At 44.6% G+C, this 16,881-nt stretch overlaps 1 protein-coding gene across 2 annotated transcripts in view; it reads right to left on the reverse strand.

Annotated features, from left to right (window-relative positions):
* Positions 1 to 16,881, reverse strand: part of LOC126998083 (hemicentin-1-like) — a 129,459-nt gene that overhangs the window by 55,714 nt on the left and 56,864 nt on the right. For both annotated transcript variants that reach the window (XR_007752625.1, XM_050859463.1), the window contains exons 4-7: positions 14,181 to 14,422; positions 12,575 to 12,685; positions 2,464 to 2,946; positions 972 to 1,132 (exon numbers count right to left, since the gene is read on the reverse strand). Coding sequence is in view for 1 of the 2 variants with exons in the window: in XM_050859463.1 (XP_050715420.1) it covers positions 972 to 1,132; positions 2,464 to 2,946; positions 12,575 to 12,685; positions 14,181 to 14,422 (997 nt within the window). In the remaining variant the exon portion in view is untranslated. The remainder of the gene's footprint in view (positions 1 to 971; positions 1,133 to 2,463; positions 2,947 to 12,574; positions 12,686 to 14,180; positions 14,423 to 16,881) is intronic.

The following is a 16,881-nucleotide window of genomic DNA, read 5'->3' on the forward strand; positions in this document are numbered from 1 at the left end:
ACCTCATCCTTAGCTTACCTCGTCGTACTCTTTCCTCCGTCCTCCTCCTCCTCCTCTTCCTCTTCTTTCTTCTCCTCGTACACTTCACTTCATTTTTTCCTTCCCTCACTTTTCCGCTCCGAGCTTTCACTGTCTCTCTCTTCTCCTTCGCAGCTTCATCCTACCTCAGCGCCGCGGCCCCCAAATACATTTTACACGCTATCTCATCATCTTCGCTTACTATCCCTTACTTTTTTTCCCCTTTCAAGCCTTTTTGCCCCTCCTGTCAGAGCCGCTTAAGCTGTACATTCATATCTTCTTCATTGCCTCGGCTTTCCGCGCGGGGAAATCATTGGAACATATTTATTTTTAACATGTGAAGAATGAACTTGGAAAGATTGTTGCGGCATGAAGGTGGTGGTTGTGGAAGTGGAAGTAGTGGTAGTAGCAGCAGCAGCAGTAGTAGTAGTAGTAGTAGTAGTAGTAGTAGTGGTTGTTGAACTTATAGTATAGTAGTAGAAAGATGAAGTTAGACGCGCAAGTAGCAGGAGTAGTAGGTATAGTAAAAGGAGGAGGAGGATTTTAGGAGCAGCAGAAGAAGCAGTAGAGGCAGCAGCAAAAAAACAATACCTGCCACAAAAATTGGAAAGCGCGAAGAAAATCAGGGCTGTGAAAAATGAGACGAACACACACACGCACCCACACACACACACACAGAGCAGCGCGTGCATACAGCAAGAACAACAACAAGCAAGCAAGCAAACAATCAAGAGAGAAAATAAAAAAAAAGCAGAAAAAGAGGAGAGAGAGAGAGAAGAGAGTACAAAATCACTTTCCTCTCCAAACTAACACTCCTCCTCCCTCCCTTCTTCCCTCCTCCTCTCCCTCCCTTTCCCTCTCCCTCTCTCACCTCCACACAAAAAGAAAAGAAACACAACAAAAGGAAAGGAGACAAAAAGTACAAGAGATACGAAGCAAGCTTGAGCACTCACAGGGTACTGCTGCGTGGTGAGCTCTCTTCGGCCGAGCGACCAGCGAACGATAGGCTGCGGAAAGGCGCCTTCAACCCTGCACGTGAAGGTCGACTGCTGCCCCCCGATGACCCACGCCTCGGAGCCCTGAGCAGCCCGGAGTCTCACGCTTACCGGGGGCACTGGGGGCGAGGCGAAGAGAATAGGAGTTTAGGAGCATTCTGGGAGGACGCGAAGGAATCTGAAACGCGCGTAAGCCACTCCAAGGCGTCAGAAAACAGTGCTTGATTGAGGCCGACATTTGGAAGCAGGATAGCGAGAGGTTTATTCGCCGAGAAGGTGGAGGAACGTCGCGCGGGGGAAAGATCCGCGCCATATTGGAGGAAAAACAAAGTCATTCCGGAGCATCGTAGAGTGTTCCCAGGGCCTATTTATCACGCTGATGCACGGGATTAGGTATACACACATGCCCGGGCACGTAACACACATACACACACACACACACACACACACACACAAGCACATACACAAGACCATTATCGTTCTCTTGGGAATACTTTTTTTTCAAGGAACGAATGAAAATAGTCCTCACACAACACTGGGCAACACAAGACTTAGTAACACATCACGAAACACACACACACACACACACACACACACACACACACACACACACACACAGAGATCTCTCTCTCTCTCTCTCTCTCTCTCTCTCTCTCTCTCTCTCTCTCTCTCTCTCTCTCTCTCTCTCTCTCTCTCAACGCCGTACAGACCAGGTGGAGTGTGCAATAAAAATTTATGCCAGTATAGGGAAGCAGGGGAATGGTGTGGGGTGGAGGGCGCGAGTACGGAGGGTGAAAAGGTAAAGGTGTGCATGGCGTGGGGTGGACAGGTGGACCGTGGACAGGTGAGAGAGGGAGAGGAAAAAGTGTGCAGTGAGTGACGGGGGGATGGGGAGGGCGAGGTTGGGGTAAGATGTATGGCGCGTTGAGTGATACGAATAGTGGTGGTTATGGTACTTTTATGGTGCTGTGTGTGGTTGTTAGGATGATGTGAAGTGTGTGTGAAAGAGAGGAAGAGTGTGTGTGTGTGTGTGTGTGTGGGTGGGTGGGTGGGTGGGTGTGCGTGAGTGTGGAAAGATGTATGGTGAGTTTATTGATACGAGTGGTGGTTTAGGTACTTTTATGTGCTGTGTATGTAGGTGAGGACGGTGTGAAGTATGTGCGAAAGAGAGAAGGAGTGTGTTTGCATTGCTGTGAAGTGTGTGCGAAAGAGAGAGAATGAGTGTGTGTTTGCGTGTGCGTACGTGTGTGCATTATATATAGAACCCACACGCCTTCAGTAACAGGAGCTTGTGGTGGGCAGTGAAGGAGGAAAAGGGGGAAGAGGAAGAGGGAAAGGAGAAGAGGAAAGGAGAAGAGGAAGAAGAGGAGGCTGGTGGCGGCAGTGTTGGTGGTGGCGCGGGAGAGGGATGCTTTAAACATACTATTTACATACATTGCCCACTACTTACGGTTAACGGTAAGGATAGCGCTGACGGTGTGGGTTACAGTAGCGCCGGCAGGAACAGAGGCAGCGGCGGGAGAGGAGGAGGCAGAGGCGGCGGCGGTGGTGGTGTTGATGTTGGTGGTGGTGGTGGTGGAGGAAGCAGCAACAGTAGCAGTGGTGGTGGTGGTGATGGTGGTTGAGGAGGTGGCCATCGGTAAAGAGGAGGTGGTTAGACTCTTAATGGTACTACTTGGCGGTGTGGGTGGTGGTGGTGCAGCATCGGAGGATATTGAAACCGTGGTGGTGGTGGAGGTGGTGGAGGTGGTAGGCGCTGTGGTGGAGCAGGTTATATTCGAACCAGATGTCTCTCGAGTGGCGATAACACGAAGTACCGCCCTGCTTTCAACATCACTACCACCACCACCACCTTCCTCCCCTACCATGTTCTCCACCACCTTCCTCCCCACCAACAGACTGTCTTCCCCCCACACCAGACCAGGCCGCGGATCTGAAAGGAAGAGAATCATTATTTAAATCTAAACTTATTACCCCCCCCGTCCGTCAGCCCCGCGTAGAGGAAAGGAAGCCCTCAGTCTGCGGGGAATCGATTCAACGGATGCAAATAATTCCCAGTGAGTCTTTTTTTATATGATAATGAATGGCTGTTTATGTGTAATGTATGCGTTGTTTGTTACGGCGGAGGTGAAGGCAGAGAGAGGTAGGGAGAGGGAGAGAGAGAGGGAAAGAGTTAGAGAGAGGTAAGGAGAGGGAGATAGAGAGAAAGACAGGTAGGTAGAGAGAGGGAGGGGGAGAGAGAAAGAGTGTGCGTGAGAGAGAAGAAAATAAGAAATAAAGAAAAAATAAAATAAGAAAGAAAGAAAAGAAAAAAAAGAAAAAAGAAAAAGAAAGTAAATGAATGAATGAAAGAAAGAAAGACAGAAACAAAGAGAAGGAAAGAGGGACAGAAAGAAAGAAAGAAGGAATAAATAAATGAAAGAAAGAAAAAAAGACAAAGGAGAGAGAGAGAGAGAGAGAGAGAGAGAGAGAGAGAGAGAGAGAGATTACACATAGTTTACTCATAATTACAGGGCATCATACAATCAATTATTTCTCGTATCTGATGTGGTTCGCTTTCAATCCATTTTACATAATCACCATCGACCGCTCGTTAATCCAATACTTTCACGGAGTCGTCGCCTAGGAGTAAAAGGTGTTTCGTTGCTTAATTGCACCTGGCCGGGTTTTATCGCGCCCAGGTGAAAACTTGGAGCGAGTTTTCATGTTGGTAAAACCTTTGAACCTTTTTTAAAACGTTCGATTACCTTTCTCAGGAGGCGATGTTTCTTTACTTCCTCCGATGGAATAGATCGGGAGGCTCTTTGATCACCCAGGCAAAGGTAAGAATGAGAGAGAGAGAGAGAGAGAGAGAGAGAGAGAGAGAGAGAGAGAGAGAGAGAGAGAGAGAGAGAGAGAGAGAGAGAGAGAGAGAGAGAGAGAGAGCGGGGGTAGAGAGAGGGCGGGAGGGAAGGACACAGATGTCGGATAGGCTCAAAATAGCTGACCTGGAGATTGTGGGAAATTTTTATGAAAGCGATTGATTGAGAGGTTAGTGTCAAGGGAAGGCAGTACCGGGGAGGCGGCGGTGGTGGTGGTGGTGGCGGTGGTGGCGGTGGGGGTGGTTGAATAATAGAGAAAAAGACAGGGTACGGCTCAATTGTTGTGCAATAATTCGCGGTGATTTTTTTTCTTATGCCATTTTTCTTCTTGTTCGTATTACCCCTACTGTATTTTCTTCACTAAGTTATTTTTTTTTATTGTTGTTGAATTGGTAGTGGATGTTTTTATACCTCATTTCTTTTTCTCTTCCTGTTTTTGTTATATAGTTCATTGTGATATTTTTTTATCTGCCATTTTTCTTCTTGTTCGTATTACTCCCGCTGTTATTTTCTTCACTAAGTTATTTTTCTTCTTATTGTTGTTGTTGAATTGGTAGTGACAGTATTTTTATCTCATTTCTTTTTCTCTTTCTGTTTTTGTTTTATAGTTCGTGGTGATATTTTTTCTTCTGCCGTTTTTCTTCTTCGTATTACTCCCACTGTTATTTTCTTCACTAAGTTATTTTTCTTCTTATTGTTGTTGAATTGATAGTGACAGTATTTTTACCTCTCATTTATTTCTCTCTTTCTATTTTTGTTCAGTAATTCGTGGTTATATTTTTCCTTTTGTTATTTTTTTATTCATATCACATTTACTCGATTTTCTTTACTACGTTATTTTGGTTATTGCTGTTGCATTGATAGTGGCAGTATTTCTATCTCTCTTTCTCTCTTTCATTCTTTTATCTTTCTCCATCTTATTTTCTCTTTTCTGCCTTTCTTTTATTTCTGTATATCCTTCCTATCTCCCTCCCTCTCTTTCTCTTTCCTTCTCCCTCCCTCTCGCTTGTTTTTCTCTGTCTCACTTTTTCTCTATATCTGATTCATCTTATTCTTTCTTTCTTTTATCTTACTTCGCCCTTCTTTCTCTCATTTCTGTTTCTTTTCCTGTATATATTTCCTTCCCTACCTTGCTCTCCCTCGCTTTCTCCCTTTCCCTCTCCCTCCCTTTCTTTCTCTATTTGTCTAACTTATTTTTCCTCTTTCTCTTTATTGTATGCGTTAAGTGACCCTTCGTCTGATTCGTAGACTGCGCGACCTTAAGACAGAGAAAGAAAGAGGGAAAGAAGGAAAGAAGGAACGGAAGTAAAGGAAAGGAAGTCAAATGCAAGGAAAGGAAGCGGAGGAGCGGAACGCGCATCGTATCTGAGAAGCGAGGAAAAAATGCAAACCTTGGTAATAAAGCGCAATTTGGATGTGTTGCTTCCGTAGACAAAGGTGAATGGAGGAGGAGGAGGATGGAGGGAGGGAGGAAGGAGGAGGAGAAGGAAAGAATGAGGACCACGATGAAGATGAAGACGAAGACGAAGAAAAAGAAAACGTTGAAGAAGAAGAAGAAGAAGAAAACGTTGAAGAAGAAGAAAAAGAAAAAGAAAAAGAAGAAGAAGAAGACGAAAAGAAGAAGAAAAGGAGGAGGTTCTGGGAGGGGAAAAGAGCAAGAGAAGGAAAAAAAATATCATAAGCAAGAGAAAGAAGGAGAGAGAGAGAGAGAGAGAGAGAGAGAGAGAGAGAGAGAGAGAGAGAGAGAGAGAGAGAGAGAGAGAGAGAGAGAGAGAGAGAGAGAGAGAGAGAGAGAGAGAGAGAGAGAGAGAGAGAGAGAGAGAGAGAGAGAGAGAGAGAGAACAACCTCTTCCACCTTAGTTGCCAAAGAACCTCGGTTAATTAATTATTTTCGCCTGATTAAAAGGAAAACTTCAAAGGCGAATTCACGGATCAAAGCAGCCATACTAACACCGGCGAAACAACGCGGGCTTTGTTGTCATAATAATAATAATAATAATAATAATAATAATAATAATAATAATAATAATAATAATAATAACAAAATGAAAATGGTAGTGATAATGATGTCAAAATTTCTACTCGTCATAGCTGTTGTATAGTTTTGTTATACTATTACTATTATATATTCGTTTTTGTTATTGGTAGTAGTGGATGTAGTAATAATAGTGGCAGTAGTAGTAGTAGTAGTAGTAGTATAGTAGTAGTAGTAGTAGTAGTAGTAGTATTTGTAGTGGTACTTGGGTGGTGGTTGTGGTAGCAGTAGTGGTAGATCAAAATAATACCGTTGATAATCTGCTATTTCCCTATTGTTGATTGTGTGCAAACGGTTGTTTGAAATACAAAGAAAACAGTTTTATTGGAATATATTTTCCAATTACAACAAATTGGTCGACAAATTAAATGAAAAATATGCATGCAAAGAATTATATTACATATGATCAATGATATTTGTTATGGCTGTGTTTATTGTGTGAATATGTGTGTGTGTGTGTGTGTGTGTGTGTGTGTGTGTGTGTGTGTGTGTGTGTGTGTGTGCGCGCGTCCATATATAATTAACAAACATCACCAGCAAAGTAAATAAATAACTGTTTTTTAGTTGATTCAGACACAAAATGGAAGAGTAATCATTCGCTTCATTCGAAAAAAAGAAAAAAAAGAATAAAAAGGAAAAAATAACTTTGGAAATTAACTGAAATTAAGAAAGTTCAGAAAACAATCGAACTTAGAAACAGAACCAACACGAAACCAGAAGCAAAGAAACTCTCTCTCTCTCTCTCTCTCTCTCTCTCTCTCTCTCTCTCTCTCTCTCTCTCTCTCTCTCTCTCTCTCTCTCTCTCTCTCTCTCTCTCTCTCTCTCTCTCTCTCTCTTTTGGTATACGAAACCATGATGAATTTTTAGATTGCATGGCCGGCCTTGTAAAAAAATAAAAGATAAAAAAAGAAAACTGAACCTGAGCCTTCAAAGACACACATTGAATTTATGAAAGAGTGATAAAGAACAGGAAAAGGGGGAAGAGCCGAAAGAGAAAAAGAAAGATGGTGAGGAAGAGTAAGAGAGAGAGAGATAGAGGTAGAGGAGAAAAATGGACATGTGAGAAATAGGAAGGTAAGTGGAGGGCAGGTAAAAGGCAATAGGCAAGACAAAGGTAAGGCAGGTAGGCAACAAGGTGTGAGGGACACAGGTGCGCGATGAAATAAGACAAGAACAGGTGCAGGAGAGGACGGTTTAATGGAGCCAGGCGTGAGGATGACAGGTATATTGGGAGGGCTAAAAGGTGAGGCAAGTAATTAGGCCTTCTGGAAGCTTATAAGAAAAGCAGGTATACGAAAGAACAGGTGCGAAAAGTGATGGTTAGGCGGACGAAGATGTGTAGGTGAAAAAAAAGACAAGTATGATAAAAGGTGTGAGAGAGAGAGGTACAGGGCAAGAGGTCTAGGGCAGGTAAATGGAACAGGTATAAAATTTAGGCGGACGAAGGTGAACAGGTGAAATAAAAAGACAGGAATGAAGAAAGGTGTGAGGAAGAGATAAAGATCAAGGGCTACAGGACAAGTAAATGGAACAGGTATAAAATTTAGGCGGACGAAGGTGTGTAGATGCAAAAAATAAAAGTTAGGTATGAAGAAAGATGTGAGAGAGGTACAGGACAAGTAAATAGAACAGGTATAAGATTTAGGCGGACGAAGGTGTGTAGATGCAAAAAAAAAGTCAGGTATAATGAAAGGTGTGAGAGAGAGGTACAGGGCAAGAGGTCTAGGACAGGTAAATGGAAGAGGCATAAAAGTTAGGCGGATGAAAGTGAACAGGTAAAAAAAAAAGACAGGTATGAAGAAAGGTGTGAGGGAGAGATAAAGGGCAGAAATATCGGACAAATAAATGGAACAGGTATAAAATTTAGGCGGACGAAGGTGGACAGGTGAAAAAAAAGACAGGTGAAAAAAAGACAGGTGTGTGCGAGAGAAATATAGGGCAGAGGTATCGGAAAATTAAGTGGAGCAGGTGTAAAGGTTAAGCGGAAGATGGTGAGTAGGTGAAAGAAAAAACATTACAGGTATTAAAGAAAGGTATGGGAGAGAGATATTGGCCAGGTAAATGAAGGGATAATAAATACGTGTAAGGAAAATAGATGAGATTAGACGGACGAAGGTGGGTAGGTGTAAAAAAAAGAACAGGTATGAAGGAAGGTATGGGAGAGAGAGATATAGTGCAAGAAAATGAGAAGGAAAATAATTAAGTGTAAGGGAGATTGATGAGAGAAGAAAAGACAGGTAGACAAGACCATTAATAAGAGTGATGGTTTAATAGAGGCACGTGTTGGGTAGACAGGTAAAGTGATTAACAGGTGTGAGAGATGTATTGGGCCGGTAAAAGGGAGAGCAGGTAATTATGTGTAAGAAAGGCAGGTGTGAAAAAGACAGGTAGACTAGAATAGATGCAAGATTGAGATCATACAATAGTCATGTGTTGGATGGACAGGTGAAAAGGTGAGAGGTGTAGGTCAGGCAAAGAGAGAACAGGTAATTATGTGTAAGAGCGGCAGGTGTGAAAATGACAGGTAAACAGGAATAGGTGCAAACGTGAGATCGTCTAATGGTCAGGTGTTGGGTGGGCAGGTGGAAAGGTGAAAGAGGTGTAGTCCAAGCATAAGAAAGGACAGGTAATTAGGGTGTGAGAGCGACAACTGTGGGAGAGAAAGACTGACAAAACAGGTGGAAGAGGTAATGGCCAGGTAAAGGGCAGGTGTATGGTGAATAGATGAAGCGGAAAGGGACAGGTGTGTGAGAGGAAGGTCATGAAGGTGTTAAGACAGGTAATTAGGTGTAAGAGAGACAGGTGAAGCAGAGGAGGAGGTGTAAGAGTGAATGATTTAACAAGTGAAGTGAGGTGGACAAGAGGAGAGAAGAGGAACAGGTGTGGGAAAGGAAGGTTAAAAGGTGAGAGGCAGCTAGTTAGGTGTAAGGAAGACAGATTTGAGGACAGGTATGCAGGATGAGGTGTAGGAATGAATGGCTTAACAGGCGGGAGTTAAGTAGAGAAGCGGAAAGAAGGAGAACAGGTGTGTGAAAGGAAGATCAGAAGGTGTGAAGGCAGTTAATTAGGCGTAAGGAAGACAGGTAAGAGAAAGACAGGTGTGTAGGATGAGGTGTAAGAATGAATGGTTTAACAGGTGGGAGTGAAGTAGTGAAGCGGAAAGAAGGAGAACAGGTGTGTGAAAGGAAGATCAGAAGGTGTGAAGGCGGTTAATTAGGCGTAAGGAAGACAGCTTAGAGAAAGACAGGTGTGCAGGAAGAGGCTAATAATAAATGGTTTAACAGGCGGAGAAAAGCGAAGCAGGTGTAAGAGGAAGGACAGGTGCGGTGTGGGGGCGCAGAGGAAGGAGCCAGGTGTTGGAAGCAGGTGTGAGGGGGCAGGTGTGAGGTTCTGCTTTAAGTGAAGGGCTGCCTGGAGTGCTGGACGCCTTACCACACACCCCTACCCCCCCAATGGCCCACTGACCCCCTCCTTCGCCCCCCAACAAACTAACTTGATGGGGCCTTGGCAGGGGAGGGGGGTGGGTGCAGGGAACAGCAGTAATTACACGCGGAGAGTTCCCTTGAGGGGGGTGAGGGGAAATGAGGGGAAGGGATGGGAGAGGGGAAGGAGGGGATGGGAAGGGTAATGCGCTGGCTAGATCCAATCTGAGAAATGATATATACAAGACCTCAAGATATCTTCCTCCTCCTCCTCCTCCTCCTCCTCCTCTTCTTCTTCTTCCCCTTACTTCGTACTAAAGCCCAAACCTTAATCGCCTAATCTTATCAAGAACAAAGTAATCTAGGGTAGTGTCATCTCCACCACCCACTCTCATCTCCACTGCACTCATCTCCACTACACGCCTCTCCACCACATTAACCTTCGCCGTGTTAGTTAGTCTCCACTGTAATCATTCTCCATCACATTCACCTCCACTTAGTAGTTTAATCTCACACGACCACTTTAATGTTCTACACTACAGAAATACTCCTTTTACAATGCCACCACCACCATAACCACCACCACCAGCACCATCTCCCCCCCTCCTAAAGTTACTAACACCATTTTCCATCATATTCAACTCCACTTAGTAATTCAATCTTCCACCGCTACAATGTTCTGCGCTACCGAAATACTCCTTTTACAATGCCACCACCACCATGACCACCACCACCAGCACCATCTCCCCCCCTCCTAAAGTTACTACCATTTTCCATTATATTCACCTCCACTTAGTAATTCAATCTTCTACCGCCATTACAATATTCAACGTTACTGACTCATGCCTTTTACAATAACAGAGCAATCACCACCACAATAACCACCAACAACAACAACAGCATCACCCCCCCCCCCCCACCACCGAAGTTACTAACACCATTTTTTCATCACGTTCAACATCATTCACATTCATTAATTCATCACATTCACATTCATTCATCATATTTTTTCCATCACATTCAACTCCACTTAGGAAGTCTTAATTCAATCTCCCACCACCACTACAATATTCTACGCTACTCAAACATCCCTTTTACATTAACTCACTTTAATAATCACCACCACCACCCACCACCATCACCACCACCATCACCACCACAATAACCATCACCCCAAAGTAACTCCCGCCATCCACAACACAAGCTAACCCTCCCCGCGCAATAACCTCCCCTCCATTACCACAATAACTTCAGCCACTGGGAGTAAGTAAGTGAGCGTGCGAGGAAAATCCCTTGCCAACAGTAATAGCTGCGCCTGTAATCCCCGTGTCACTATCTCCGGGGCATTAATCTCTGTTGCATAACCCCCGACGATTAATCCCCCCGAACGCGAAATGAAGCCCATGATGGATCGCTTTCATTGCCAAGGAATAATTTATAGATCCTCGCACCTGATTATCATTACTTTTTCAGGTGCGCCAAATGGAGTTCCTGTGTGCGTGTGTGTGTATGTTTTGGGAGGTAGTTGGGGGGATCTCTGTGTGTGTGTGTATGTGTATATGTGGGAAGGTAGTTGTGGGGGGGGGGGGGTCTGTGTGTGTGTGTGTGTGTGTGTGTGTGTGTGTGTGTGTGTGTGTGTGTGTGTGTGTGTGTACAAGGCATGCGTCCATTAACCAGAATCGTAAAGCGAGAGAAAAAAAGTGTCCGTGTCATTTGAATACGATTATTTAACTTAAGACTCATTTGTATGCTTATCTAAGACTTTTGTGCCCGTGTTGATATGCTTATGTGTGTGTGGAAGGCTCTAAAGGAGGAGGAGGAGGAGGGGGATGAGGAGGAGGAGAGGAAGTGTATGTGTGTGCGTGTGTGGGTATGGGTGTGGGTGCGTGTGTGTGTGCGTGTGTGTGTGTATTTTCGTTCGCCTCACGCCGCGTCTAGTGTGAAACCATCAGTCAAAATTACAGCCGTCCAATGAAGCGAAATTAATGTGTATTTTCATCATGCGGATATAAGCGTTTTGGAGCCTAAATTTGGATCGGAGCTTCCCGGAGTCACGCAAAATCCTTAAATTGTGCCGAGTTCCTTTCGCTCTTCTGTTATAGAAGGCGGCGGCTGCGAGGGAGGGGGGGGTGGGGGCGATGGGAGATAGGGCATGTGGGGGTGGTGGCGGGGTCAGATGGGCGGTGGGGGTGAGGAGAGGGAGGTGGGGACGGTTGGGGAAGAAGGTGGGGTTTGTGGCGGGGGCGGTAAGGGTTGTAGGGGTGAAGGGAGGGAGGGGGGTGGTATTAGTAGCGGTTAAGGACGGTTGTGGTTGTGGCCCTATATGAGTTCTGAGCAAGGGTCGGTGGAAAGGCGGATTCTAGGCTGATGGGAGGTTGGGGGAGGGGAGGTGGGGGTTGTGGGAGGGGGTGGTGGGGGCGGTGGGGGTGAAGGGAGGGAAATGGTAGGGGCATTATTAGTGGTTAAGGACGGTTGTAGTTGTGGTCTTGTATGAGTTCTGAGCAAGGGGCGCGAGAAAGGCAGGTTCTGGGCTGGTGGGAGGGCGGGGGAGGTAGTGGGTGGGGGTTTTGACGGGGGCGGGGATGCAGTGGGGGTGAACGGAGGGAGGTGGGGGCATTAGTAGCGGTTAAGGACGGTTGTGGTTGCGGTCCATTATGAGTCCTGAGCAAGGGTCGGAGGAAGGGCGGGTCCTGGAAGGCCAAGCCAGCTCCGAACACCAGATATTTAGAGACAAATTAGCTAAAAATGAGTAGTTCCGCTCCACTGGTTGAATTTACATTACTGCTAAGTAGAGTTAAGCTTAATGAACGAGGGGCGACCCGGAATGTTTGGTGCTACACGAGGTGAATTCAGTGAAAAGAGGACGGATTCTGGGCTGTGTGTGTGTGTGTGTGTGTGTGTGTAAGTGTGTAAGTGTGTGTGTGTGTGTGTGTGTGTGTGTGTGTGTAGCTGGATGTACCTGTGATTGTGTATGTTTGAGTGTGTTTGACTTTCTGTTTGTCTATGTACTGTTATGTATGTATGGATGTGAATATATGTGTTTGTGTATGTGGGCGAGGGGATGCAAGAGCGGAGGGTGACCAGGAGGGGGAAAGAGGGGGACGGTGTGTGGGTTTGCCAGAACATGGACTGCCAATTGGCATGGAAGCCGTGGAATAAATAAACACTGGGATATAATATACAACGCGTTCCTGCCAGCTGGACACGTGACCCTGTACAGCCGGTGCGCAGCCTGGTACTCACTCCCCGGCGCGAGGCATATTAGGGTGACGGTGGTGCCCTGGTTGTAGGGGCCGATGGGACCCTCCAGACGGCGCCCTGAAGGATCCTGAAGCCGAGGGTACCCGGGAGGATCTGAAAAAGGGGGAAAAAGAAGGATCAGATACTATACAAAGGGATCGAAGCCACTATATAAGCTAAACAGCGATATTACATGATTTATATGCTTTTACTTGATGTTTTTATTTACGACGAAAAAATATGAAGGATTAAATACCACAATAAAAAAGGATTGGATTCTCTATATAGTTTAAAAAGCGACATTAAGTGATTTATAAGCTTTGATTTTGTGTTTTTATTTACGATGGATCGAAACCCATACACAGGACTGAACTCGATATAAAGAGATTCGTAACACACACAAAAAAACGTTATTAAGCGATTTATCAGCTTTGATTTTGTGTGTTTATTTACGATGGAAAAATATCAGCCAATGAGCAATAGGATCGAAACCAATGCATAGGACTGGACCCGATATAAAGAGATTCGTAACAAAAAAAAAGCGTTGAGTGCTTTATGAGGTTGTGATTTTGTTTGTTTATTTTGGATGGAAAAATATCAACCACTGAGCAATAGGATCGAAACCAGTGCATAGGATTCAAACCGATATAAAGAGATTCGTAACCTGTGCTTTTATAGGGAATATGTTAACTTTTGTATTTTATGGCGTTTTGATGATTATTTTTTGCGGTGGATGGAGAGAGAGAGAGAGAGAGAGAGAGAGAGAGAGAGAGAGAGTACATGTTACAATTTATATTTTTTTTCCGGTCATGTTTTATTTTTCGGGTTTATTGTTTATGAAGCACACAATACGCTGGCGCTAAAATGGCCCAATTGTTAGGTAAATTCTGCACGCCGGTTTGTTATTCTTTTATTCAGTGACCGTCAGCAACAGCCTCAAACCTTACTGCCGGCGCCCTATCGGACCTCACACTCCCTCGGCCTCACCGCTCTCCGCTGCCTCACAGTAACCCGGAGAAGCACACGCAACACACATAACACACACATTCGCACGCTCGCAACTCACGCAACTAACCCTCATGTCCTCAATGCACCCAAACACACACATTCAAGAAACCACAACACCCTGCACCCCCTTCTTCACCCACACAGCGCACACACACACGCACGCAACACATGCAACACACGCAACTCCCTCACCATCACCCCCTCACACGCACCCAAACACTCACACACAAACACATACAGGAAACTAAGAAAAAGCAGAACAAGAACAAGAGGAAGGGCAAGAAACAGAAGGATGCCATAACATACCCCTACACACACCACAACACCCTTCACCCCCACATACACCCCACACACAAACACACGCACAAACACTTAGATTGGTATTATAAGACGCTTAGGCTTGTCACACCAGCTATTTCTAAAGGTCAAAGAGGGGGTCAGTCGGGTTCTAATGAGTGTTTCGTTAGGTTCACGGTACAGAGGAAAGGTCACACTACCACCAGAGCCATAAAACTACCCTTGGAAATGCCCACAACTCCTACGAAAGTCATGTCAAATATGTGTTCTTGGGCAGCAAAATGTCTTATAATACGATCCTTACCCTCCACAGTCAGAGTGATTCGCTGGGACCACGACGGCGAGGACCTGAAATGGACCTTACACCTGTAGTTCCCTTCGTCCCTGCCACCCACGGGACTGACTACGAGCTGGGCCGGGGAGGTGGAGACGTCGAACCACACCTTCCGCCCCTTCCCCCACACCCACTCGTCCGCCCATTGCCTCCCGCGTCCAGCTGTCCACGAGGAGGAGATGAGCCTTTCCTCCCTCCTCCTTGAGTCGTAGCTTCGTGGGCAGGGAAGAAGAAAGAAGGAGATTAGCGTACCGGAGATGAAGGGGATTACGGACGTGGAAATAAGAGGGGAGGAGGAAGAGAAAGACCACAGCAAGAGGAAGAGGAAGAGGGAAAGGGAAAGGAAGTGAAGGAGGATGAAGAAGAGGAAGAGACGGAGGAATACAGGAAGAGGAAGTGAACGAAGAGGGATAGGAAATAGGAGGAATAAGAAGACGAAAGGAAGAAAAAAGAAAAAGAAGAGGAGGAGGAAGATGATGAAGAGGGACAGGAAAAAAAGAAGAAAAAAGTAGGCGAAAAGAAGAAAAAAGTTAAGATAAGGAGGAGGAGGATAAAGTGTGATAGGAAAAAGAGGAAAAAAAGAAAACGAAGACGAAAAAACAATACAAAAAAAAGGAAGAAGCAGAAAATGAAGGGTGACAGGAAAAAGATAAAGCAAAAGAAGACGAAAAATAGATATGGAGAAAAGAAATAGAGGAATAGAAAAGGGGGACGTGATAAGTATTTAAGAAGAAGAAACAAAAAAAGCGTAAGAAGAAAGAAGAGCAGAAAAAAAGGAATTGTTTCGTAATACAATAATGGATACGGTGAAGATTACTGGATCGACTGAAGACTAGAGGCAAGACTAGATAACGAAGTGGCAAAAGAGGGGGAACTGTAACAAACGAGTAGAGTGAAGGAAGAGACCAAAGGAGAAGGGAAAGACTTCGCAAATCACATAATTACAGACATTGACAAGATAACGAAGAACGTGGCTTTCAGAGGATTAAACCATCGCCTGAACAATTGTGAACAAGGAGGAAAGGAAGAAGACTGGAGGGAAGAAAAGGAGAGAGAGAGAGAGAGAGAGAGAGAGAGAGAGAGAGAGAGAGAAAACGGAAATTAGCGGCTACAAAAATACCTGTCCGCCAAAGTGAAACGAGAGAAAATGGGAAAAGAAAGAAAAATAAAAAAATAGAACCAGAAACGTCAGAGAATGAGAAGGACGAAGACAAGAGGGAAGAAGACGAAAACTAGTTGCAATAAAAAAAAAACTGTCAGCGAAAATGAAACGAGAGAAAACGGGAAGAGACAAAAACGAAGAAAACGAAATCACAGAAACTTCAGAGAATGGGAAGGATGAAGACAAGAGGGAAGAAGACGAAAGGACAAAGAAAACGGGAAATTTGCTGCAATAAAAACACCTGTCAGCGAAAGTGAAACAAGAGAAAACGGGAAAAGACAAAAACGAAGAAAACGAAATCTCAGAAACGTAAGAAAATAGGAAGGGCAAAGACAAGAGGGAAAAAGACGAAGGAAGAGAAAGAAAACGTGAAATTAGCTGCAATAAAAACACCTGTCAGCGAAAGTAAAACGAGAGAAGATGGGAAGTGACAGAAGGGGAAAAAAAGAGGAAAATAGAGAAACGGAAAAAAAATAGTCACACCTTCCATATAAGACGAGTTTCCAAATAATAAATAAATGAATCACAGCCTGGCAACATCGCATGAAAATAAAGAGCGTAGGAAAAAAAGAATAAATTGAAAACGAAAAGAAAAAAAACGAAAAGTTAAAGAGGAAGAGGAAAAGGATGAAGAGGGACAGGAAGAAAAGGAAGACAGAGAAGACGAAGAGAAGAAAAGGAAAGAGAAAGAGGAAGAAGAGGAGGAAAAGGGATGGTAAAAAGAGGAAAAAACGATAATCAGAGAGAGAGAGAGAGAGAGAGAGAGAGAGAGAGAGAGAGAGAGAGAGAGAGAGAGAGAGAGAGAGAGAGAGAGAGAGAGAGAGAGAGAGCAAAAAATGACGAGAAAAATCATGCACTTCCTGGCAGCTCTAAACATTCTTCAAATCGGACACCAAAATGCATGTTCGTGAGTCCGATCATTCACCTTATTATTCACGACCCATTCATCAGGTGGGGTGAATCTAATTAAGTTGTTATGCAGGTAATTAATTATTCTTTAGCGTGACGGGAGTGCGAGCTATGGTATGCGGGAGGCGGTGTTGCGTTGGGTCTGGCTGGTTGCACGTAGGTTCGAATCCCCCTCTGACCTCTAACAATAGTACTGAGACGGGTTATTCTCACCGGCGCACCCGAATGTTTTGCGCTAATGGCGAAGGCAATTTCACCGCCGCCCAGAAAAAAAGAGCGACCAATTGCGCGTTGTCATTTGTTTTCCTATTTGTATTCTCATCAAAGTTGTATGAGGAAGAGCAACAAACGCCTCCACCTCCTCCTCCTCCTCCTCCGCCAGCAAGTAAGGGGTGGAGAAAAATGTGTCCGCCCGAATTTCGCGGCAAAAAGAAAACGGGAGTGAGATTGTAGCGCGCCTTATAGAGGAAGGAAAATGAATGTCGAGTCGTATATTGCAATCCTATTAATTTTATCTTTTTAATACTGCCGAAGGGGCGATAGCAGAGGCTGTTCTTTTTTTCTTTTTCTTTTTTGCCTTTTTCCGTAATCATAACGTCA

The sequence above is a fragment of the Eriocheir sinensis genome, chromosome 13 (assembly GCF_024679095.1).
Source record: "Eriocheir sinensis breed Jianghai 21 chromosome 13, ASM2467909v1, whole genome shotgun sequence".
Taxonomy (NCBI): domain Eukaryota; kingdom Metazoa; phylum Arthropoda; class Malacostraca; order Decapoda; family Varunidae; genus Eriocheir; species Eriocheir sinensis.